At 39.3% G+C, this 27,417-nt stretch overlaps 2 protein-coding genes across 2 annotated transcripts in view; both read right to left on the bottom strand.

Annotated features, from left to right (window-relative positions):
* The window catches only part of PLPPR5 (phospholipid phosphatase related 5), a 169,894-nt gene that overhangs the window by 124,586 nt on the left and 17,891 nt on the right, over window positions 1-27,417 (bottom strand). The window lies entirely within an intron of this gene.
* On the bottom strand, window positions 2,374-2,863 carry LOC118858745 (40S ribosomal protein S18). Its single transcript, XM_036769349.1, has one exon. It carries the CDS (start codon window positions 2,830-2,832, stop codon window positions 2,374-2,376), a length of 459 nt encoding a protein of 152 aa, XP_036625244.1. The 5' UTR covers window positions 2,833-2,863.

The following is a 27,417-nucleotide window of genomic DNA, read 5'->3' as shown; positions in this document are numbered from 1 at the left end:
ATACATACATATATAAGGAATCTGGCTTACAATATAAAATTATAACATCTTCAAGACAGAAGATCTCAGAGACTGTCTACTCCAACCCTTCTCTGAGTATGGGTGTTCCATGCCACATCCCTTTTCATGAAACCTTTGTTAAAGGGCTTTTGGGAGAGTTCTAATTATCAGAACCATCTTCCTTATGCTCAGCTAAAATAATATTAATAATAGAAAGAATGAGGAGGACAAGGAAAAGGAGGAGGAGGAGGAGGAAGAAGGGGAGGAGGAAGAACAGCAGAAGCAGGAAGAGAAATGGAAGGCAGAAGAAGCAGAGTAAGAGGAAGAGGAGGAGAAAATATCTCAGACTACATTTAGGTATTTACAGAATATTCTGCATTACTATATGGGATCTGTGAGCCTGGAGCTAGGAGACAGGAAAAACAGAGTAAACCATATATTCTGAGCTGCTGCTTTCCTAGAACACGGGACATGTAATTATATTCTCCCTCCATGATAGATTTCTCCACTAAAGATCTCCTATTCTTTTAGATATGAGGGGATGAAGATGAGGACGAAGATGAGGAGGGTATCATACAATCCCAACTCTGTTCCTTTGGACTGTGTGGCCTTGGATAGGTCACTTAACCTCTCTAAACTTCACTTTCCTCATCTCTAAAAGAAGGAGGTTGGACCCAAATTTGCAACATCAGAATAATCCTTTATACTTCCCTCCTCCTTATGCCTCTTCCCCTGATCTAAACAGTTGACAAATCTTACTGATTCTGCCTCCACATTCTGCCTTCTCAAATCCATCCCTAGCTGACATGAAACAGTAGCAATATTAACTTGTTATTTATCTGGTAACATCTGTAGGAGGGAAGTACAACAGATATGGTTATCCTCATTTTACAAATGAGAAAACAGAAATTCAGATGAGAATTTAAAATGAGAGCTCAAATTCATTTAGCACTCTAAGGTTACAAAGTACTTGCAAATATCATCTTATTTTATTCTGACAACAACCCTGGGAGGTAAGTGCTATCATTATCATCACTTTGCAGATGAGGAAACTGAGGGTGGTTCGACAGGGTTGCACAACGAATAAGTGTCTGAGGCCAGAATTGAACTCAAGTCTTCCTGATTCTATGTCCAGCAGTCTATCCACTGTGCCACCTAGCTGCCTATAGTCACATAGGTAATCAGTATCCAAGTTAGGATTCAAAGCCTGATCCAAATTGGGTCTCCCGACTCCAAATGCTGTACTTTTTCTGGTAGGCCACACAGTCTCCAAAGAGGGAGAAATACATGCATACACACACACACACACACACGCACGCACGCACGCATGCACACACATGCACACACCCTCAATCCCTGATACACAGACATAAGTATTAATCATATAGCCAAAAAATGTGACACAAAACAGAAGGAAGCAGGGAGACTTCCTCTCTCCCCTCCACACCAATAAAACAAAGCCCTTAAAAGGCTCATGAAAAAGAAATTGTTCATGAATTCATCACGGTGCGATTCCGTGGATCTAATTTCATCATCTAAAGGGAGATGATAAAGTCCTCATTACAATTGGGGTGGCAATTGCGGGGGGATGATAGGAGAGAGAAGTCTCCAGACTAAAGCTCTGATTCCTGGTCCTTACACCCTCACATTTACAGCCCAGTCTTCCCCCAGAATCTTATTATTTCACAGCTGGATGAGTCATTAGCCAGGCAAACTTTTGGAAGCCCAGAAAAGTTAAGATTCTTATCCAGTATCAGAAGCCTATCACAATCCCAATGGATTCTATTGATTTAAAAAAATTCTCTCTGCTGCCCTGCCTTTTTAAGGCAATGTGGCTGCTCCTTGAGGGTAAGATCTGTTTCCTCTGTCTCTGTATCTTCAGTGTCTAACACAGAGCATGGCACATAGTGGGTGTCGATTAAAGGTTTAGTGATTGATTGATTAAAGCTAGAAAAAGCAGTTTTCCTCTTTAAAAAAGAAAAAAAAAAGCAGGCACATGAATCCATTAATACAATTAAAAGAAAAACTCAAACCTAAAACAAAAAGAAGGTAATCATTATTAGAATTAAAAAACCCCCAAGGTTACAAAACAATGTGCAATGCTAAATTTAATTTAAGTAACAAAATAGAAATGTTCCTTTCTTAATTTTTGAAATTGTGGAAGGGAATTGTTTTGACTGGGGTGGGTCGCACAGGTGGGAGGGGTACCTTACAAGCTGGGATGTGTTGGTACATATGTAATAATCAGCTTTCTAGGCAAGAAAATGTTTGCAGGACACACTTTAAATGTTAATTTGCATTGTTCACACTTCCTCTACCACTTTTTTTTTTGTTACAAACTTATTTATTAATAGACAAGGCCAGTGAAATTGTTTACTTCTTCTTGGACACACCGACAGTGCGACCCCTGCGGCCTGTAGTCTTGGTGTGCTGGCCTCGAACCCGGAGACCCCAGAAGTGCCGAAGCCCACGATGTGCCCGAATCTTCTTCAGTCGCTCCAGATCTTCACGCAGCTTGTTGTCCAGACCATTGGCCAGAACCTGGCTGTATTTTCCATCCTTTACATCCTTCTGCCTGTTAAGGAACCAGTCTGGAATCTTGTATTGCCGGGGATTCTGCATGATGGTGATCACACGCTCCACCTCATCTTCAGTGAGCTCACCAGCCCTCTTGGTGAGGTCAATGTCTGCTTTCCTCAGTACTACATGAGCGTATCTTCGACCCACACCCTTGATGGCTGTGATGGCAAAAGCTATTTTGCGCCGTCCATCGATGTTGGTGTTGAGCACTCTCAAGATGTGCTGGAACTTCTCGGGGATCACAAGAGACATGGCTGCAGCAGCGGCGTGAGAGCCTTCTCTGGAAGAGCCCTCTACCACTTTTTAAGTCTAGACAATCACAAGGCAATAAATTAAGCCTCAATTTATAATGTTTGCTTATTTTCAAGCTGTGAATGACATACTGAAAATTTTACCATTGCTGTTGAGTCTGTAGGAGTTCACTTCAGCCTCAATAGCTCCTATATTCCATTATATTCCTATATCATTTCCCATTTTTTTCTAGTGATTCATTCATTAGGTGTACAATTTTGTTATTTCTAGAACCAAGTAGATTTAATTGCTCCTCCTAAAGTTAGGCATATGTAACTTGTGTCTGGCTTTGGCTAAATTTGGGCAGAGTCATTTTCTGAGGTAACACGCTGTAATGAAAGAGCTCTTGATTGTGAATCAAAAGATCTAACTACCCACCAGCCATGGGTAAGTTAGTTCACCTCTCTGGGCCTCAGTTCTCTTATCTGTCATATGAAGAAATGTGATTAATAGGCCTCTGATATCCCTTTTCCTTTTTAGTGCCATATCATTGAATTATGTATAGTTCAATATACACACACACACACATATGCATATATGAAGAGCGATGAAGAGATTATGCTTAACCTTTATTTTGATATTTTTGATATATAGATCATAAATATTCATACACACACATTAAATGCTTAAAGGGATGCATGGAACTCTCTGCACTTAGGCTTAGGATGTATACTATGGAGAGCTAGACTTTGAGTCAGAAGACTTGAATTCAAATTGTGACTCTGCCCCTTATTAGCTGCATGATCTTTGGATTATTACTTTCTATCTCCCAGCTTCCTTATCATCTATAAAATGGTAGGAGGAGGGGATGTACTAGATGGCCTCTAAGGCCTGGGTAGCTACACATCTATGATTATATTAATTAGATGAACTTATAAATTGCACCCCGGGATATACTTACTATTGTCAAATACTAGCAACTCAGCTCTGAGAGGCCACCTGCAGACTGGTATTTTCATTATGACATTTGTTTAGCCAAGGGGGAGAATCTAAGCAATGCAACAAAGAAGGCCCCAGGTTTAAATAATAGTTCTCCTCCTTACTAATTATTTGACCTTGGATAATTCAATTAACCTTTCTGGTTGTCCATTTTCTCGTCTGTAAAATGTTGGCTGAATTTGATTACCTCTAATTTACTTTCCACCTTAAAAAAAATCTCATAATCCCTTGGCCCTTGGGAATATGCAAGGGAAAATGTAGGTCCAATGCCTTGGATAAAGTTCACCCTCACCCTCATCATCATCATCACCACCTCACACTAAGCACTTTCCCACAACAATCCAAGACATGTGAAGTGAGTGACGCAAGTATAACTATCCCCATTTTACAGATGTGGAAGGTGAGATGTTAAATTGTCCTGATTCAGGTTTAAGTATGAGGGGAAAAACATTTTAGTATTTTCAGATACTTCTTTATTTTCTGATCATGTGCAATGAAAATTTTAGAAAACTATTTTGGTGTTTTTGCAAAAGAAAGATTTCTAATGCATTGCAAAGTATGTTCCTCTCGCAAGGAATTTTGTTTAATCTTTATTTTGGTATACAGATCAAATTGACCAAAGATTAATGTTAAAGAAATTTATCAAAGAATAATATCTGCTATTCTCATGTAAATGAAAACCACTGAAGTGGCCTCAAAAGCTCCAAAGAATACTAAGGTTCTAGATAGGTCCTCCAAGGATATCTTAATTTCAAGGTGTGTGTGTGGCGGGGGGGAACAGAGACATACACACACAAGCATACAGAGAAACAGAGACACAGAGGGGGAGAAAGAGAAATGTGGGTATGGTTGATATTCCATACTCCATTTCTTTTCTAGCTTAAAAATCCAAATTTAAATTGCAGGAGTGCTTTTATAATCAGATTTCTTGTCACACTTTACTGTACTGAATGTTGGAATCTAAAAGATGATAAACCCCAGAGGGGGAAGAAACACAGATCATCATAGAAAATCTTACAATCACAAAATCTGAGGTGGCATGGAAAATAAAGATAAAGGTCATCTAATCCTAGCCAGGAATGCCCTCTATAACAGTCTCAGCAAGGGGTAATCTATGAGCTTTCCCTTGAGGACCTCCTCTGGCAGCCGAAATCCACTTTGGGAGAATTCTGTCAGGAAGTTTTTCAAGTGGGCATGAAGTCTATTGCACCATCTACCCATAATGCCCTGTTCTGCCTTCTTGGAGCCAAATTGAATAATAATAATAATAAGTAATAATAATAATGACTAATAATAGCTAACTTTTATATAGCACTTGCTATGTGCCAGGCACTGTGCTAAGCCCTTTAGAAGAATGAATCAAATACCTCCTCCATCTGATAGTCCTTCACAAATGTAGTAGAGTTTCTAGAAGTTATCAAAGTGAACACCAATGTTATTGTTGTTGTTCAGTCATTTTCAGTCATATCCAACTCTTTGTGACCTCACTTTTTTAAAAGGTACTGGAGTAATCCACCATTTCCTTCTTCAGCTCATTTTACAGATAAAGACATGAAAGCAAATGAGGTTAAGTGACTTGCCCAGGGTCATACAGCTAGTAAATGTTTGAACTAGATTTGAACTTAGGAAGATGAGTCTTCCTAACTCCAGGCCTGGCACTCTATCCACTGTACCACTTAGCTACTTGGGCACCAGTGAGTTATAAGTACAATAAGCTTATTTGAAATCAGTCTGGCTGAAGCCATCTTCTCATCATTCCTGCTGTCAGCTGCCTCCATGCCTTAGATACAGATCTTGTATCTTAATTACATCTGAGACCTAACCTGCAATAATCAGTGTCTCATCTGTTAATATAATTCTACATAATTCTAGGAAAAAACAAATAAGTCATGGGGTGTCAGCTCTCATGAAATTCTCGCTTTATTGGCTGTCGTTGTATTGCCTGACAAGACTGCTATATCTATTATAGGAACAGTCTCTCAAGAAGCCTAGAATTTCTGATCAGGTTTCTCTCTTAGGCTCTGACTTTTGCTGAGCACATAGGCCTTTTAAACAGGCTTTTTTCTTTTTAAATAGGCACAGAATATGCTAAGCACAAATAACTCAAGGAACAGTTTCCTGCTCTGATCCAATTCCTCATTTTGACCCTGTTTGAACAGGAGGTGCCTTGTATCTCCTTCACAGCACACTGTTAATGAGGTTATTTTCTCTGTGTGTACCTAATGAGATGTGCCTTTTATGATAAATTTTCTGCACTCTGATGTGCCTGAGAGGGAAGCCACATCAGCTATTAAAATAATTAACCTTTTAACTGAGGAGGGTCCTTCCTGCTGGACACAGTTTCACATCTCTGGTTTTGGATTAATGTCACAGTAGGGATTAGCAATACTCTATTTGGCTCCAAAGGGGAGAATGGGGAGCAATGGGTCAAAGCCACAGGGAGGCAGATTTCAGCTGAATATAGGCAAGCACTTTCTAACAATCAGGGTTGGCTTAAAGTGGAATGAGATACTTTGCGAGGTAGTGAGAACCCCATTGCTATTGCAGTAGGAGACGTGTCCAGAATATTTTACAAACATCTACAATCAATCAGTTGAAAGTTAGATGAGATTATCCAGACACGTAAATTTAGAGCTGCTAGGGTCCTTAGAGGTCACTGAGCCCACATCTGGTATTTTACTTACTAAGGAAGTTGAGGCCCAGTGAAGTTCAACCAGATAGTAAATGAGAGGAAGCAGAATTTGAACTCTAGCTAAATAAAAATATTCTTTCCATCTAAAGACCTTTCCAACTCCAAGATTTTACAGTTTAGTATGCTCACTTAGTCAGGCAGCTCAGTGGTGTGCTAGTTTTGGAATCAGAAAGACTTATCTTCATGAATTCAGATCTGACCTCAGACACTAGCTGTGTGACCCTGGGTAAGTCATTTAATTCTGTTTGCCTCAGTTTCTTATTTGTAAAATGGGCTGCAAAAGGAAATGCCAAACAACTCCAGTATCTTTGCCAAGAAAGCCCCAAATAGGGTCACAAAGGGCAGGGCGTGACTGAAATGACTGAACAACAAATATGCTCACTTAGTCTCACATCGCTAGATAGCCCACTGGCTAGATAGCTAGAATTAGAGTGAAAAAGACCTGGATTAAAATTTAGCCTCAGACACCCCCTGGCTGTATGACCCTGGGCAAGTCACTTAACCTATATCTGTCTCAGTTTTCTCATTGGTAAAAAGGATTTCAATAATAGCACCTACCTCTCAGGATTGTTGTGAGGGTCAAATGAGATATTTGTAAAGAGTTTGGCAAACCTTAAAGCACTACATAAATGCAGCCATTATTATTATTATTATTCAAACAAGGTATATTAAAAGTCAGTGCAGTTTTAAGCTATTAAGGTTTGATAGGGAAGTCCAATTCTATTTAAGATATTAAAGCTTAAAGCTGCACTAAGACTTTTGGTCTATCCTATATATTGAACAAAAGATGAAGGGGTTGTAAATTTTTTATCTTTCCATGTCTCCTTAATGCCTTACTCCTTCTTAACCTATTCTTCCTTACCATGATATTGAGTCCCTAAATCTAATGTCTTCTTCTTGCTCTTCATCCTTCTTGACCTCTCAGCATCATTTAACACTGTTGATCAGTATCTCTTCTTCTCAACTATTCTGTCCTCTCTAGGTTTTCATGACTCTGCTCTACCTTGGTTCTCCTATTTTACCCCTTCTTGATCTCTTACTCATTCTTCATGGTTGTCACACCTAAAAATTATGGGTATCCCCCAGGCATCTGTCCTAGGCTCTTTCCTTTTTTCCCTATACTTGCTCACTTAGTGATTTAATCAGCTCCAGTGGGTTCAATGATCATTTTTGTGCTGATTGTTTCTATATCTATAAACCCAGCCTTAATCTCTCTCCTGAGCTCCATTCCCACACCACTACTGGACTGCTGGAACTATATATCCTATAACCATCTCAAACTCAACATATCCAGAACAGAACCAGATATTCTCACTCCAAATCCAGAATTCTTTCCACTGCACCAAGCTGCTGTTTTCCATGTAGTACTTAAATATTTATGAATCACTTTTGTCAAAATAATCCCATGAACTTGATAATGCATTAAAGGGGGCATAGCTTCCAGGAATAGCGAAGTGACTGTCCCACTGTATGCTGCTATTCTCTGAATATTGTTTCCAGTTCTGGGAGCCATGATTTAAGGGAATTGATATGCTGCAGGACCATGGACAGCAATCAAGATAGGCCTTTATGGGCACTGAGTCCCTAACAGGTGAAGATTAGTTGAGGGAACTTAACAGGTTTAGCCTAGAGAAGAGAAGATAGCTATCCTCAAATACACAAAGGGCTGTCATCTGAAGGAAGGGTAGATTTCTTCTGTTTGGCCCCAATAGCAAAACCAGGAGTAATGGGTCAAATTTAGGTTTAATGTCAGGAAAAATTTGCTAACAAGTTTAAAAAGGGAATGGTTACCCTTAAGTGGTAGTGGGTCCTCTCCTCCTCCCTCTCACTTCAGACCAGCAGAGGTTGGTTGATTATTTGTATGTTATCATATGGATTTTGTTTATGGGTTGGACTGGATGGCTGTTGAGATCCCTTCCAACTTTAATATGTTGTGACCTCCTTTTGTAAAGATGAGGAAGCTGAGATTCACCAAGGCTAAGTAACTCATCAATGATCACATAGTTAGAAAGTGTTAGGGCTGGGATTATAATCATGTTCTTTAAAAAATGATTTTCAGTGATATCATTTACCTTTTTGTTACGTCTCCTGCATCCCTCCCTCTCTTGCCTCCCTGACAGTCATCCCATATAACAAATATTTTTTTTAAAGAAAAAAAGAAAAAAAATCAGCAAAATTATTGAAAAAGTCAGAAAATATATATAATATTTCATATCAAGGCACCTCTGAACTCTCCAAAGAAGGAAGTTAGGAGCAAATTCTCATGCATCTTCTTTGGAATGATATTTGTTCTCTGTAAATTTTCAGTATTCACTTTTGCCTGTTTTGTGGTTGTTCTTTTCATTCACATCTTTTGTAGCCACTGTATTGATTGTTTTCTTGGCTCTGCTTATTTGATTTTGCATCAGATCATGTAGATCTATGCTTCTCTGTATTAATCATATTCATTGCTTTTTAAAGCATAGTAATATGCCATTATTTTCCATTACCACCATTTATTTAACCATTCCCAAATCAACAGAGAACTACTTCCTCTTCCCTCCCCACTTTTTTGTTATCACAGAAAGGATTACTATAAATATTTTGATCTCTATGGAGCCTTTATTGTTGTCAATGACTTCCTTAGGATATATGCCTAGCAAGCATCTCTGGGTCAAAGGGTATGGACATTTTACCAATTTTATTTGCAGAACACCAAACTGCTTTCTGTGATGGTGGTATGAGTTCACAGCTCTATCAACAATGCATCAGTGTGCCAGTCATTCTCTGCTCCTCCCAGCATTAACTATCCTCATCTTTTGACATCTTTGTAAATTTTTGTCCTATTGATTCTAGCTGAATGCTCTTTATATTGTGAAAGGCTGTTTTCTAGAACTAAGATATACTACGTAGTCAGAGCTATCATATCTTGGCCCTTCTGCCCGGTGTGCCCATTTTCTTTGTAATGATCACTACAGTAGTATTGCCAGTATTGCTCTGATTTCTCCATCACCTGGAAAATAAAGTCAAAGACTCTTGAAAATAAGCAAACTGAAAAAAAATGAAATTGTATGAGTTACTTCTTTTTGGATTTGTGCAATCCAATTTCCTTACATATGAATCAACTTTCTTATTTGTCAATGGACATGGGAGCTCCTCTTTCCTTCCCACTGATGAGACTTGGTATTTAACTCCTCTGAGTCCCCTCTTTTCCCCTACAGATATCTTCTCCTCTCCAATCTGTAATTCTTACCTCACCATGTGGAGCCAAGAGTTAGGTCTTTGGAGGTATGAAAGAGAGTAGTACAGCTAAAAGAGGAGAGGATTCAGGAAGGGAATTCCCTGATGATTTTCAACTCGTGCTAATTCTTCCCATGGTTGGCTCCCTTAACCTAACATGAGCCATAAATAGCACACCCTTTCTCTAGCCTATTTCCACAATCTCCACCTAAAGGCCCCATTGCACACTCCACTATAGAGCTCCTGTTCCCAAGTTAGCTCAGCTCTGTATAGCCTGACAGTAGGGGAAAGCAGAAAGCAGGGGGAGGAGGGGCATGTCAGGAAATGCTTCACATAGAAGGTAGCTCTTGAGGTGAGTCTTCAAGGAAGCTAGGGATTCTGAGAGAAGGAAGGCAGAAGGAACTGGATTGTAGTCAACCAGTGTAAATAATGGCCCAGAGGCGGGAAATGAAGTAAGGAGAGGCAGTAATGCAGCCAATTTAAATAGATGGTAGAGTTCAAGAAGGGGAATATGCATAGTAATAGCAGAAAGGTAGGATGGAACCAGGATATAAAAGACTTTAAATGTTGAATAGAGGAATTTTATTTGCTCTGAAAAGTCATCATAGGAGATGTTAGTAAGTCACTGGAGTTCACTGAATAGGGGACTGGTGTGGCCATACTTGCATTTTAGAAACGTATTTTGGTAGCTGTGTGGAGGATGGGTATATGCACATACATATATACATTGTATATATGTATACAAATATATAATCATGTTAATGCTACAAGTAGTTAATATCCATTTTACATATGAGGAAAATTGAGGCTTAGATAAGTTAAGTGATTCAGTTATGGTCACCATGCAGCTAGTAAAGGACTAAGATGGGATTTGAACCCAGGTCTTTCTTCCTGATTCAGAGTCTAGGACTTCCTCTACTATACCAGGCTGGCCCCCTAAACCAAAGGCTGCTATGAATCTCTTCTCTTCAGTAAGTTTCTCCTACCTCCCAGAATGCTTTTCCCAACACCTCACTTCTGACCTTCACAACTTTCCATATTCGATTCTTATGTAGTATTCGTCTAACCTTCAAAATGTATCTGCTGCTGAAAAGAAGGAATCCTGGGGAGTACAAACATCTTCTATGTGTAGAATACATAAATTGCAAATACATCATCTTCTGATACACAATTAGCTTGCAGAGGTCCAAAGTGTTAATCCATCTCTTCTAGGCACTCCTAGCTTCTGACTTCTCCCCTTGTGGTGACTGTCTGTCTTGCAGGTATCTCTAGACCAGGTTGAGCATGTGTTCTCTATCAGTTTCCTAAGTGACTAGAGAAGCAATACCAATTCCAGAGTCAGGAGACCTGTGGAATAGGTACCTGCTCTCCCCATCATTTCCTATGTGATCTTAGCATGTGTGTACAAATGTCCCCTCTGACAATTTCTACCTGTGTGACTATGGACAAATCAATGATCCTCCCTGAATCTCAGTTTCATAACCTATAAAATAATGGGGTTGGACTAGATGGCTTTGGAAGTCCATTCTAGTTCTAAATCAATGATCTTATGAAATATCATTATCTTTTTTGATATTCATTATCTCTATCTCTATCCCTGAGCCAGAGGTTGAGGGAAGTTAGGCATCTTCTCCAAGTCTCACAAGCAGTAAGTGGAAAAACCAGGATTTATACTGAGGTCTTGGCTTTGAAGTCACAGTTCTGCCTGCTGGATTGCACTGCCATCTTAAGCCAAAAATTGAGATCTGGGAAAGATTTTACCTTAAAAAAGGCCAACATCTCCCACTGCATCCAGGGCCACCCATGTTCAGTCATCCTGATCTATATCTTGCCAGTGGACCCAAATGGCGCCAGAGGTGAAAGTGAGGCTGGTGACTTTGCACAGATCCTCTCTCACTTAAATCCAATTTACTTGCAAGCCATGGCATCTCCTTCCTGATTTCATGGTCCTCTTCAAGAATGAAGGACAAGCAACAACAATACCTTGAGCCACTTGACCTTCCCAAGCCTCAATTTCCTAATCTTTGAAATGAAGAGGTGGGACTAGATGAGCACTGGAAACCCTGTGTCAGCAGCAGATTCAGCCACCTGCCTCCTGCCTTTGTCTTCATAGTAGAACCTCTTCTGCATTCTATGAAAAGATGTGCTCTAGTGCTCTAGAGATCATACTCCAACCAGATCTATTGCCCACAGCTTCCTCCAGCCTCCTGACCAGACTTCCTCGGGCCATATCTTTTCTCGCTTCTGCCTGCTATGAGATGAGTCTCCTGGGCCTCGTAGGACCCACCTCACATCACCATTTCAAAAGGTTGGACCTTGGAGGGCCTTGGACCATCTAATTGCCTGTCTCTGCCCTTCACCTGGCAAATCACTGACTCACTCTATAATGGTTAGCACAAACCCATTCCCAATCCCTATTCCAGCCCTCAGTTGCTTATGTAAAAACCTCATTCCCTGTCCTCAAATGCCCACTCTCTCCCCATCAATCCTATGTCCACCAATGTACCACTCTAGATCTATCAAACCTTTCCTCTGTGCTCTTTAGAACAGTTGTTCCATAATTAAGTAGTTACCTTTATCTTACATCTTCTCCTTTCTTATTCCTTCCATCTCCAGGTGCTCACTGAACCATGACTCCATCCTGATGTAGCTCTTTCCCTAGTCACTTTTTCCAGTATTGGTTGTATTTCCACTCATACCATCACTTACCCATCCCCATCTAACTAGTCCTAATGGGAGATTGAAAACACTCCTTGATCGTCATTGCTACTTCCAGACACCTTGTACCACTATCACTCAGCAACTTCTTCTCCTTTAAGGTTCAGTTGATCCAAATTTATTGCTCAAATACAGATCCACTGATTTCCAGGATATTCTCCTTCTTTTGTCAAGTAGTTTAGTGCCTGGCTCACAGATACTCCCTCTATCCCAACCCCTGCCTTCATACTGTAGGACTTGAGCATGCATATTGACATTCCAGATTTCTGTTCCCTAGTCTACTCAGTTCCAATGATTTACTTTCTGTTCCACTTCAGGCAGTCATGTGCTTGAGACTGACATTACCTAGAAGTGTCCCCTTCCACATTCATAAACTACCAAATTCCTTTATATGACAGTATTTTATCATTGCATCTTTCCCTATGCCTCATGATCTTTATCCCTGTTCTTCACCCTCACCATAACCTGAAATCTCTCTATCCCTGAGTTCTTTCCCAAGATACCACCCTATTCTCTGGCAACACTCTATTTCCTTACCTACCTTGCAGAAACAATTCAACTCTACACCATTGTCTATATTTGAGTCTATTGCTCTCCTGTGCTATCACCAATCAGGGCTTGCCAAAGCCCAAAATTGGATTACTCGTATCTTCTACCTCTTTTCCTTCAATTAATATGTGACTGAAGCTGGAGAAAATCATGAAACCAATGTGAAGGGGTACAATAAAACTTTATATTATACAATCTCAACTTAACCCTCACTACAAAGGCAATCCTTTTACACTTCCCTAACCAATTAACTCTTCCACTCAAGTGGATATTCCAAATCTTTTCATCCTTCCTCTAGTCTCCCATGCTTCTTTCCCTACCCTTCCCACCTACTCTGTCAGCTGAGAATGCTGCCTCATTGTATTGGTAATTAAGGTGGGACTTTTTTTTTACTGTTTTCTCTTTTGGAGCATTTAGGTAATTGAGTGCCTTTGATGAGTCTGGCCTTTGTTTCTTTGATTAAATCAGAAATCTTTGATGACCTGCTTACCGGCTAGTTCACATAGGTTTGAGTTGCATAGCTGTGATGCCTAAAGAAGTGTCATGTGATTTTGAGTCCCATGGTTGTGATGCCCTTTGACCCTGAACAGGGTATATAAACTCAGAGGTTAGTGTTTTGTTTGGGGCTCTTACTCACTGGAAGAGTGTTGATGTGGAGACTCTGGGTAGCTCCTGGAGCTCCTGGGCTTTGAAGAAAGCCTAGATATTGGCACTTCTCTTTTTGATAACTATGTGATGTCTTGATCAGACAAAGCCTGTCTATTGAATTGTGTCATTTGATATGTTGGTGTTTTTTGTTTGCAATTTCTATTTGTATTTGCTCTGAAGTTCAGGGTGCTGGCTTTTCCCCCTGACCTAAGTGAATGATATATGTATGTTTAATTTAAGTAAGATTGTTAACCCCGTAAAATTGCTTTCCTTAGAAAAGCAGATCAAAGAACCTGTTGCTGGTCTTGTTGGGTCTTATACCACAGCAGCAGCTACTAGCCACATTGTTGTTACACTTATATTTCACTGAAAAAATTGAGGCCATTCTCTGAAAGCTCTTTCTTTTTCCCTTTTCCTCATCTCACATCAGTCAAACTTCTTCCCCATTATCCCTCCTCCAGCCTTTTCTCATGTGAAAAGGTGGCACTTCTCCTTGCCAAGAACAACCCATCAACCTGTACCTCTCATCCCACACCTTCTCATTTTCTCCACACATTGCCTTTTTTATCATCTCCACTTTCTTTTAATGGAGTATTTAATTTCTCCGTGTCCACCAACTGCTTCCCTGCTGCCTACAAACATGTCCGTATCTCCCCGTTCTTAAAAAAATGAAGGCTTTACTTCATTTGAACATCCCCATTACCTATTCTTCTATATCTCTCTTCCTCGTCTCAGTTCCATTCTATAGAAGGCCATCTTCACTAGGTCCCTCCCCTTTCTCCTTTCTCACTCACTTCTAAACCCTCCTAAATCTAGTTTCTAATTTCATTCAACTGAAAATTTTTTTGACACCATCAATCATCCTCTCTTGCTGCACCCTCACTCCTGTCTAAATTTGTGTGACATTTATCTCTTCTAGTTTTCCTCCTACCTTCCTGCCTTCTCTTTAGTTTCCTTCTCTGGATCTTCAATCAGGTCATTATCACCAATTGCTGATATCCCCAAAAGCTTGGTCCTAGGTCTTCTTTTCTTCTTCTATATGATTTCACTTGGGAATGTCTTCATTTCCCATAGATTTAATTGTAATCTCTAATTAAATGACATCCAGCTCTAATCTCTCCTGAGATCCAGTTGTGAATCACCAACTACCTTTTGGATATTTCAGATGGTACATCCTGAAGGCATCTCAAACTCAGCATGTCCAAAACAGAACTCATTATCTTTCCCCTAAAATTTTGTCCTTCTTCTTCTCAACTTACCTGTACTGTGGAGGACACCACTATTCTCCCAGTCATCTAGATTGGAAGCCTTGGTATCGTCCTTGACTCCTCACCCAAACTCAATTTACATATCCAATTTGTGGCCAAATCTTGTCATTTCTACCATCATATCACATCTCCACAGTGACCCTTTCTCTACTCACACAGATGCCACCCTGGTGCAGACCCTCCTCACCTGGACTATTGCAGTAGTCTTTTTGACCTTCCTACTTCTAGTGTCTTCTCACACACATTTTCATTCACTTATTTAGCTCCTCAAGTCATTTTTTCCCTTAAAACATCAGTGTGACAATTCCCCCCCAACCATCCCCTCACCTTCACAATAAACTCCCATGTTTCCTTGTTACATTTAGGATCAAACATAAAATGCTCTGTTCGCCATTTAAAGATCTTCACAACCTGGCCCCTTCCTGCCTATCCAGACTTTTTACATTTACCCGCCTCGATGTACTCTAGTTAACTGACTTATAGCAGCCAACTACACTGGGTTACGTGCTGTTCCTCAAACAAGCCACTCCATCTTCTGACTCTGTCTTTTCAATCTGTGTCACCCATGCCGTGAATGCTCTCCCTTCTGAATTCTGCTTACTGGTTTCCACAGATTTCTTCAAGACTCAGCTCAAATCCCATTTTATTTATTAAGAGAATTTTCTTGTCTGCCATCCAGGCCCCCTTGCCATTGCCTTCCCTCTGGGATTTCTATTTACATTATATATATCTTGTATGTATATGTGTATATATGTACTTATACATACATATTACATACATATGTAACATGTGGTTATTTTCATGTTGCCTCTCCTGTTATAATATGATCTTCTTGAGGGCAGGGGCCCTTTCCTTGTATTCCTAGTGCTTTTCCACATAAAGACTTCTTGAGTTCACATCCAGCCTCAGACACTTACTAGTCACGTGACCCTGGGCAAGTCACTTCACTCTGCCTCCATACCTCATCTGTAAAATGAGTTGAAGAAGGAAATGGCAAAGCCCTCCCTGTATCTTTGACAATGATACCCCAAATGGGGTTATGAGCAGTCTGACATGACTGAAATGGCTGAACAACAACAACAAATTCCAGCTAACTGATCACTTCCAGCTTTGAAATATCTGATTCTGGACTACTTTTCTGTCTGAGTCTCAGGTCTACCTTTTTACTGAGGTCAAGCCTAGTCTTCCCAACTGACTGCTGCCTCCTGGCTTCTACCCACATAAATTCCCTATTCAGCCTCCTCCTCTGTCTTGAGCATACCATATCCTGCTCACCTAAAATGATCTCACTTTCTTCTCTCTCTGCCCCCTCTAATTCCCAATCCACCAATTTGCCAAAGCACCCAGCTTCTCTTTAAGTGCTCCTGGCTCCCACTCCCAAGATATCACCTGAAGCCCCTATCCAATATGGACAGTGGGACATTTGAAAAATCCTCATGCAACTCACATAAAGTTCTAGCACTGCCACTGTATTTGCAGAATTTGCATTCTCAAAAATGCACAGTGACAGCTTTCATATCCACTCTGAGACTACCTTTTAATCAATCAACAGCGATTTGGGTAGGGGGAGGGGAATTTTGCTACAGGCGATCATCCAGCTGAATACTATGCCCTGGTTACTCCAAGACTGGGAGAGGGTATAAGTGGAGGAGGTGAGAGGGGGATGGAGGCTGGGGCTTTTTTTCCTTCTCCAATTTCCTTGTCTGCTTCACTTGAGCATTTTCACCTCTTTGGTAAAAACGTTCCACATTTTTCTGGTTCTTCCATTCAATGCAGATTTGTCACAATCTTCTATGTAAATGTCTGTTTTTTAGGCTGTCCCTTTCATTCTTGAACTTACTGTTCCCAACTATATTCATACTGCTTTTTCTAATGCTATTGCTATCATATTTCCACATGGATTTTTTCATCTAGTTGTCTCCTTTTCTATCAGTCAGTGGTATTTAAATGGTATGACATTGAGACCTTTTTATTTTAACTCGAATACAATCATAGTCTACTTAATACCCACTGGGATTTGCTCTGAAGTCATCTTCCTTTTACCCACGCCAGTCACCAACCATATCCACATTTCTGTTATTACCTGCAGACTCTAGGCTGGTCATAGTCTGGAACTGGGTCTTGTCCAACAGAAGGACATAAGAAGGATACTAGAGAATATCCCAATTGATAATTCTTGGTGTCCTGTGGATGTTGTCCAGAATCTTTGTCAAGGTTCCTACTTCTAGCTCCCAAAAGCCTGGACAACTAGACTATTTGTTTGAGTGCTGATTTCACTGACTTGTCCTGTCCTTAATTGCTTGGTTCTTAAATAGTACTTATGTTGAATCTACTGCCTTATGTTAAAGGGATTTTATTATGTTTCAACAAAGGATGAAATCAGGGATAATATGAAAAAGCTACGGGAAAGGTAGATTTCAGCTCAATGTAAGAAATAGCTTCCTAATAATTAGACCTGTTGAGAAATGGAGTGTCTCAGGAGGTAGCAAGTTTCCCATCACATGGTTTAATGGGAAAATTTATGATCCTTCATATGATAGGACCTGAATTCAAATCCCAGCTCTGATACTTATTACACATGAAACCTTGGGCAAGTCACAACCTCTCTGGGCACCAGTTTCTTCATCTGTAAAATGAAGACATCCAACTAGATAATTTTAAAGGCCCCTTCAATCTCTAGGTCTATGATTCTAAACCTTTCTGACTAGAGATTAAACAACTGGATAAAAAAATGTTGAGTAAGTCATAGAGGGGTATCATGCTTCACATAGGGATTATACTAGATGACCTTTGAGGTCACTTAGGATCCAAAGATTATATAATTCAAAAATATTTACCTTGAACCACAGTTCTGTGAGCCCTCTGATTCCTGAATTGCTACACTGTCTTGCTTTGACCTATGCATGGATGATATGCAGACTGCTCATTATGACTGCAGAGCACAGACTTTAATCACTGGTTTCTGGGTAATCCCAGGACCTGGCATGCTTGCATGCCTGCATCATCCCCGAGTGCCCAATTTTGCCTGGCTTTTCTCATGCCAGTTTTTCCTTCTCCTCCTCTCCCCCCCCCCCCCCCCCGTTCTTGTGACTCACCGCCAGCCACCCACTCACTGCAGTACTGACAACACAATACTTCCCCTCACAGCTCCCTTTTTCCTTAGAAAGAATGGCAAAGAACCAGTCTGATCTCCCTGAATTCCCTCTTGTCCTCATCCAATTGTACATCCTTTGGCTGGCCCACCGGCATGGACTGTTGGATAGCCCTTGGCTTCCCTTTCCTTCTCTTTTACCCAGGGGTGGGGAACCTGTGGCCTCAAAGCCACATGTGGCCCTCTAGGTCCTCAAGTGAGGCCCTTTGACTGAATGCAAACTTCACGGAAAAATCCCCAAATCCCCTTAATAAAAAGATTTGTTCTGCAAAGTTTGGATTCAGTCAAAGGGCTGCATTTGAGAATCTAGAGGACCACATATGGTCTCAAGGCTGCAGGTTCTCCACCCCTGCAGTTTAACCTGACTGTTTATACTTGACTTCTGAGAAAGCTTCAGAGATTTTCAATCCTTATTCCACACTGTAAGTGATTGAAGCCAAGAAACCAACACATTGGATTTATAAAACATAGGAAGATCTGATAAATTTACTGAAAGGTTGGTTGTGTTAAAGCCTTTCTTAGGTGCTTTTGGAAGACATTTTCCATGAATGAAAATATTAATTAAATGGCTAAATTTAGAAGGATAGTGAAGCTTGCAGAATACTAAACTACATTTAATTCTCAATTTCATAAACTAAAAAAATGTGAATTTTAACACTTAGTCACTTTAATTGGCCAATATATCAGAGTTTTTCAGTTTCTTATAACTTTCCATCAGAGGTTTTCAAAGCAATTGCTTTTCCATATACTCAAATACCTAGACCAATATATAAATCTATACCTCTCATTTTTATTTCTAATTCTTTGGAAGATGATTAGAGAAATTTATTCCACAGATGATAGTATCTTGTGTGCAATTCAGAATATGCAAGTCATCAATATCATCTAATTACAGCAGCAAAACATTGCAATAAGGTTAAAAAAATCCTGCTTCTCCCTTTTAATTATGCATACCAACATAAACAAACTAGTCTCTAATTGCATATAATCAAGTGCTGCAGTTGCAAATGAAATCTTTCACTGTAGCCAATATTGCAAATAATGATTTAAAATCACGCAAGAAACATTTTACAAGAACTGAATTATGATTACCAGTCAAACATCTAAGTAACTTATTTTATGGTTTTAAGGATATTTGAAGTGAAAAATATACATACATATTTTTAAATAGATATAGGTTTATAGATACTTAAGGAACATTAGGGCAATGGATAAACATGTGACAGTATTTACTTAAATAAAACTTCCCTGTCATTTGGTTTCTCTCCCATTGATCATTAAAATAAATTTTGTTGAAGTAATATTTCACATTTTCTCAGGTGAGTAGCAGTGGTAGATAAATTAGAGATTTATAAGTCATAGAATTCCATAACCGGACCCTAAAGATCACCTAGTCAAACCTTCTCATTTATCAGTGAAGAAACTGAGAGACAGCAAAAAGGAAGTTACTGGTCTAGACATCACACAGTTATCTAGTTGTATGACTGGGATTAGACTTCTATACTTCTTGACTCTTAATCTAGTTTGCTTTACTCAACAACCTGCTTGCTCTGTGCAGTGATCTTCATCTTGCAGATGGAGAAAGTTATACAGAGCAGCCAGAGGCCATGCTGATAGTTTCACTTGGAGCTTGGATAGGATGTAGACTTGAAAGTCTGAGTACTAATCCAGTTCCCTCTCCACTAAACAGGGCAGATTTCTTTTTCCCCTGCTGCATAAGAAATAACACCTGTCAAACTAGACGGTTTAAAGATGATACTGTTAGTGAGTGACTTCATTTCTATCCCTTTGAGAAAATATTGGAAATAATTGGCACTTGTTTGTTTTTATACTCTAATTGTGAAATCCTATATTCACAAGAATTGAATCTATAGACAGTGAATCCCAAATCCCATTCCCCTGTTGGTTTTTTGAAGTTAATTGAATTTGTGAGTGATCTCTCTGCCCAAGGTGCATAGCATCTTTTCTTCACTCATTAGGGGAAGATGATAATGTAATACCCATCTTCATTAATGTTTGATGAAAGTGTTTATAAAAAGGAGTTCTATTTAGTGAATCATATGTTTAACTCTTAATTTACAAGTACAAATGGAAACACATGGTATATGATTCAGAGATCCTGAGTGGCAAAGATACATGACTCATCTCACTTAGAAACTGTCAGCTACCTGGATAGCAACATCAGAAAGGTGTTTTCAGATTTTATACTAACACAAATTTTCAAATATAATTATATTTGGTTCATGTTAGAAGCATCAGGATGTGAATGGGGGGCATTATATTTAGAGTTCAAAGACCTAGATTTCAATCCAAGTTCTGATACAGACCAGCTGTGTAACAATGAACAGGTCAAAAACTTTCGGAGCCTTGGTTTCCTTATCAGCAATTTAGTTTGTAACAGGAGGATAGTAATGGCTGTATTGCTTATCTCAAACTTACTGTTATGAAAACATTATGTAAATGTGTGCTATTATTATTGGCACTGTTAGTAGTAGGACAGTCTTGAAAATCTGATTATCTTTGTCTTAACCCTCTCCACCAAAATTAGCTTGAAACGCTTTTGTTGTATAAAACAATGAGAGGGAGGGAGGGAGGGAGGCAGAGAGAGAGAGAGAGAGAGAGAGAGAGAGAGAGAGAGAGAGAGAGAGAGAGAGAGAGTCAAATAGAAAAGATTCCATGGATGAGGAAGACAGAGCACAAATGGGTAAAATAGAGACAGTTTAAAGCTGTGCACAATTAGAAGAACGGAGATGAAAATAAAATTGCAGCTATTATTTAGTCAAAATATGATGATGTTACAAGTTTGCAAAGCAAAATGACTTGTGTCTAATTTCTTCTAAATATGAATTAACTGATTTTGTTTTGAAATGCATTCCATAAGTTGGAATGAAATGAAACAACTAAAATGAATCTCAAAGTAGCATAGAGGAAAGGCAATAGAAAAAATAAATCACAGTATTAAAATAGAATGTCGAAGTTTGGATTTTGAATTTTGATTTGTACATTTGTATCCAGAAATCTGTGAATAGACTGTACGCCTAAAATTACCCTACTATTGAAATAAATATTTGCCTAAATACTTGATTGACTTCTAAAGGAACTAAATGAGGGTCTAAGGAAGCAAGAAAGTCAAAAATAATTTTAATAATCTCCAATTCTAAGTGTCTATTATTTAAAATGTATAACTTATCGAAAATATTCCATTTCTTGCCCTCCCTCCCCAATATCCCTAAATTTAGAATAGATGAATTCAACTTCTATATCATTGAAAGTACTAAGGCAACTGGACATTGCCCTCAATTCCTCTTCTCTGTTCTTCAAAACTTCTCAGCATCATCAAGCACTCTTTGCTCCTTACCTCTTGGTAGTAAAGTAAATACTCTTTTCTCTTCACTAAGGCTAAACTCTCTACCTGCACCTTTGATTTCATCCCAACCTGGTTCTTTCAGGGTCTTGTTCCAACAATACTATTCTTGCATGAATTTTCAGTTTCTCCCTATACACTAGCTTCTAATATATCTGCCTGGAAATATATTCATATCTCCCTGATTTCCCACCAAAATTCTCCCCTCTACCCTTCTATATCATCTAATCACCTCTCCTTTCCCTCTTGTTCATCACTTTCAAACTTCTTGAAAAAGTCGCCTATGCCCGAAGCCTCCACTTCCTCATCACACACTGTATCCTCCATCCTTTGCAACCTGGTTTCTCTTCCTATCATTCAACTGAAAATGCCCTCTCAGAGATTAATAATGACATCTCAATTACCAGATCCAGTAGCCCTTTTTTGGTCTTTGTTATTCTTGACTTTTTGGAAGTATCTGAAAATGTCTTGTTGGACATTTTTTCATCCCCTGGCCTTTCCTACCTCTTAAATTATTTTTCTGTATTCTTTTCTGGTTCATCATTCTATTGCAGAACCCCTAAAATAGGTATTCCTCAATGACCTTGCTCTCCCTTTGTAGAACATGGCTTCTCCCTTATCAGTTACATTCACTACCAAAGCTCTATCAGATAAATTGATTTACAGCCTTGTTCTCTCTCTCTAGATCCAGACCTACATCTCCAACTATTGCAGGATATCCCCATAGGAATTTTCAAGTAAAACCTCATTGTGGTCAAAACATTCACTATCTTTCTATTTCAAACTTTATTATTTGTCTTGGGGTACTTAATCTTTCTTGTTGAAACCTTGATTTTGTCTTTGATCCTTCCTTATCATCTTCTAATATAGAATAAATTACTAAGTCTTATCGCTTCTACCTCCACATTAATAAAACAACAAGCATTTATTAAACATTTTCCATGTCCTAAGTTGTGAGGGGGAAAAGATGAAAGATTAGAGGTCTTTCTATTACCTGAAACATCTTCGCGGCACAGTGGATAGAATGTTATATCTGAAGTTAGGAAGACCTTTGTTCAAATAAGACCTTGGACACTAACTATGTGACCCCAGGCAAGTCACTTAACCACTGTCTGCCTCAGTTTCCTCAATGATAAGATAGGGATAATAATAGCATCTACCTCCTGGGGTTGTTCTGCAGATGAAATGAGATAATTGTAAAGCACTTAGCACAACTTCATCTGACACCTATGCAACATTCCACACTCCTCGCCCCCCACCTCTCCAAAGAAAGGAAGAAGGCACACATCCTCCCCCCTTTTACTGGGTCCAAGAATACATCAACATCATTTTGATATAGCTTTCTGTAAAATGACATTTGATGTCAGGGAAAGAGCACCAGATGTTGAATTAAAGATCCTGGGTTCAAGTCCCTTTTGTGCCATTCCCTAGCTATTTATTTGACTTGGGCAGGTTACTCAATCTCCCTAATTTTCAGTTTCTCCATCTGAAAAATGAGGAGTTTCATCCAGGTGAACTCTAAGAACTCTTCTGTCTCTAAATCTGAAATTCCCTGATTTCCATGTGAACTTGGGACTTGGTACATGGTTTACCTGGAACCAGATCCTAATATTGGCATACCAGTCAGTGCAAGAGCAAAAACAAAGCCATCCTTGTGTAATCATGGGATGAGAATCTAGGAAATTGTGGGTGGGGGGGCTGCATCTTTGTGAAAATTAACATGGCCTTGCTGTTCTTCTATGTCAGTCTCTTCATTGGTTCCAGTGACTGTCAGCCTAAAATTATGAAGAAGCAGTCTTCATCCCTTACCCAAGAGATCCTATTTCCTTTTTGTAAGAGCAACTGCCCTGAATTCAAGGTTTGCTTTAAATTGCAAGATTTAAAAATCCCAGGTGTTTTATTCCAGTGAAGACGGAACAATTTTGATCTCCATAAGAACACTGCATTCTGCTCTGCTGAGTTCTTGGCCAATACACGTTGCTCCTATGTGGGAGAAGTGCTAGAAAGCAACCCACTGTGAAAAAGAGCTGAGATTAAAGTTGTCGTTGTCGTTGTTTTTAAATGCTATTTCTGCTTTAAATTTTGAAGGGCTTGCAAAAGATGCCTCTGAGGCAAGATAATAAACAATCCTGATGGGGAAGGTATTTAAAGCAGGCACACGTGAATGCATAGGAAAGGGCTAAAGACAGAGCCCTGCAGTATGTCACTAGATACCTGCTCCCAGGTTAAGCTCATCCATGAGCCCACATTGAAAATACATGCACCAAAGAGGAAAGCAAGATATGCAGCTGAGAGGAAATTCAAAAGAATGTATACACACACATATGTATATATACATATATATAGTAAATAAAATCATAATGTTTTATAGGTGCACTAATCCTTAGAGAACAAAGGATCATCGATTTAGAACTAGAAGGGGCCCCGAGAAGTCATCTGGTAATTCAACATCCTCATTTTGCAGAAGTGGAAACTGAGGCCAATAGAGGTTAAGTGATTTGCCCAGGGTCACACAGTTGCTGGGTCTGAAGTTAGGGAGACAACCAGTAAGTGCTACTTTTGTGTTCCTGGGCAAGTCACTTAATATCTATTGGCCTCAGTTTCCACATATGTAAATGGGGATAACAGCACCTACCTCTCAGAATTGTGAGAATCAGATGAGGTATCTGTAAAGTACTTAGCACACTGCCTGACACATAGTAGGTGCTATGTAAATGTTAGCTAATGGTGGCCATAGCCGTGGTGGTGGTGGTGGTGGTGGTAGTAGTAGTAGTAGTAGTAGTAGTAAGTCACTAAGGTCATATTTGAACTCCAGGTCCAGATGCTCTATTCAGTGTGCAACCTAACTGCCCAACTAACTGCCTAGTCTAAACCTCTGGTTTTCTAGAGGCTAAGAGCCTTGCTCAAAGTCATAATCTGGCATCAATCTATTTTTCTAGATGGATTTGACCTTACTCCTAATCCATTCTGGCTAAATTGGTCAACTGGCTATTTCCCACAACTGGTTAACTTGCTATATTCCACCTCTCACCATCCTGCCATTGTAAAAACCCTACCCCCATGCCTAGAACACTTTACCTCCTCAACTCTACTTCTTGGAATTCTGAGCTTCCTTCGAGATTGGGCCTAAGTTTCATCTCCTGTACAGGGAAGGTCCTTTCTCGTTGCCACTGTTATTAATGTTCTCCTAACTCCTCCTCTGAATTACTTCATATCAACTCTGTAAGGATTCTGTTTGCACTTATCTATGTACCTATTGGCCCCTCCCCTGTGCACCTTGTCTTCAGAATGTAGGACAGTGCTTGGCCCATGATAACGAATTAATGAAAGCTTGTTCAAATGAAGTGAATTAATCAGCACCCCAGGATGTTGCCAACAGGACCTGAACTTGAACCCAGACATCCTGATTTTCCCTTTTCGCTATAGCACACAACTCCACTAAAATATAAAATTATATTTAATATGCATTTTGTAATGACTTTTATTCATTCAACAAACATTTATTAAGCAGTGTGTGTGTAGAACACTTTGCCAAGCACTGGGGATTAGACATAAATACAGATAACTGTAATATGCAACAGCCTGTGAGAAGCACTTTTTAGACATCTGAATATCACAAAGGGAAGTGGCACTTTAGTAATTATCCCACCATAATGATTCAAGGAGAATAGAATTGAAATTCCTTGAAACCTTTTTCACTTGAATTTAACTTTTTTTCTTAGGGAGTTCAGTGGCTTGTGGTAGATAATAGCCTTGATGTGTGGCAAAGGGAATGATTCTGACACCTGATAAGCTTGAGTGTGGTATAGTGAAAGGGTGCAGGTATCTCCGATAAAGAGGAACTCATTTTAGGAAGGTATCTAATTTTGGGTAAAATTGAATAAGGACTGCAAGAGGAAAGTAGAGAAACTTTCTAGATAGGACACCCCATGGGCCTTTATAAGAACCTCTTGGGGACCAAATAAAGACACTAGATACTTCTTCATTTTCTAGGATGGAGAACTAAGGAGAGGCAAGAATACATCTCTTTGGGGACTGTGGAATAGATATTTCTCTATATCTGTTGGGATTTAATCTTATGTCGCAAAGAGAAATATTTCTGCTTATGGTTACAACCTAGTCACGAAGATTCAAAGTCTGTGAGCTTCTGTTGACCATGTGGGGATGTGGTTCAACCTGGGCATAGGATGTTTGCCATCACAAGACTTTCCAGGGGATGTGAATCAACTCTGTGTTTTTCCCTGTTGCCCTGGGTTGTGGAAATTCCTCTCCTGAGTCAAGTCAAGCAAATCTCACCCTTCGTCTCTGTGTGACCAACAACAGTCTTAGTTTATTTTGCATCTCCAGTATCTTACATACCCGACTACATAAAAGAATTGTTTTGCCTGTCAGAGGGGTCCCTGGTTACTAAGGAAAATTGGATCTCATTTTTTGGCAATTGATATCCTTGTTAATAAATTGATCATGCTCAGAACTTTGTGCCTCAGTTTCTCTGCAGTAAAGCAGATTTGTTTATCATGACAGTTCAGATACTTTTTCTTCTTTTATAAAGTTACTTACCTTACCATCCATATGACAGTATACACAGGTCCCAGTATCCACAAGGACATATGGATATATAGACCACTGGATATCAGGGATGAATAAAATCAAATGCAATAACCATTTTATGCTATTTTCACAATATTTATGAGACTTTTATTAATCCTCTATGAATCCATAAAAGATGGGAAACAATTAGGCAACCATCATGATTCTGTCTAGAAAAGGACACTATGAACTGGCCTAGCTAATTAACACACACTATTGCTATGATACTCAAATGCTGCTTTCAAAACATTTTTAAGAGCTTAGTCATTTTGGAGAGTATAAAGAATAATTCCATTCATTTCTGTAAGTTGGAAAAATACAATATTTGCCCAAGAATACTGTTTGTACCATTAGCCAAACATTCACAGTAGTATGTTAATTTTAAACCTGTTCAATGCTAAGTAAGCAGATTGTTTGAGGTTTTTATGCACTATATTTAACCCCCAGTATAAATATATCACATACAAGAGAGAGAAAAAAACACATTATACCTTGACAAAATATATAGAGTGATTACTGGGTCTGTTATTAAAGTCACATTACCCTCAAAACTTGCAAAAAAAATTTTAACAGATGCTGGGTCCAATCATTCAACAGAATCACAGAATCCCAGAGAGGACCTCAGAGGTTATCTTGGTCCAAACAGTACCTGAATAGGAATGTACTCTATAAGACACTCCCAAATAGTCATAATTTTCTCCAGAAAGAACATTAGTGGTGGGAAAATGACTACCTCTTGAGGCAGTGCCTTCAACTTAACAGGTAAGAAAATGTTCCTAACATTAGGCCCCAGATCTACCTTTTTGTAATTTCTATCAATAGTTTATATTTCTGCCCTCTGGAACCAAGTGGAATAAATTTAACCCCAATAAGATTGATTGACTGATTCCCATATGACAGGTTTTGATGGACTCAAAGGCAGAACTCATGTTCCTCGAGTCTTCTTTTCTTTAGGCTAAATATTTACAAATGATCTTTATATGACATGACCTCTGTGACCCTCATCATTTAGGTTACCCTCCTCTGGATCTGCCTTTTTTTTGTCAATGCCTTTCTTAAAAAATGGCACCCGGAGCTGAACTCTATACTCCAAGCTATGTCCTAAGCAAGACAAAGTCCATACAGTAGGATCATCTCTTCCCTCATTCTGGACATCATGCTTCTCTTTGTGTACTTAGCGCAGTGCCTGACACATGCCTAATAAGTGCTAATTGACTGACTGACATGTTCAGATCCCAATTCAGTGTTTGACTAATTTCTTTCCCAGTCCATTTCTATCTTATGTATAAATTAATGGTGGTAATTTTTAGGGTTTCTCTACTCTCCGGGCAGCAGAGCCATAATCTTAACCCTACAATAGCAATACTTTAAATTGAACTTTGAAAAATTAGAAAAAAAAAAGAAATCC

The sequence above is a fragment of the Trichosurus vulpecula genome, chromosome 7, assembly GCF_011100635.1.
Source record: "Trichosurus vulpecula isolate mTriVul1 chromosome 7, mTriVul1.pri, whole genome shotgun sequence".
NCBI lineage: Eukaryota > Metazoa > Chordata > Mammalia > Diprotodontia > Phalangeridae > Trichosurus > Trichosurus vulpecula.
This window is presented reverse-complemented; position numbering and strand designations above follow the sequence as displayed.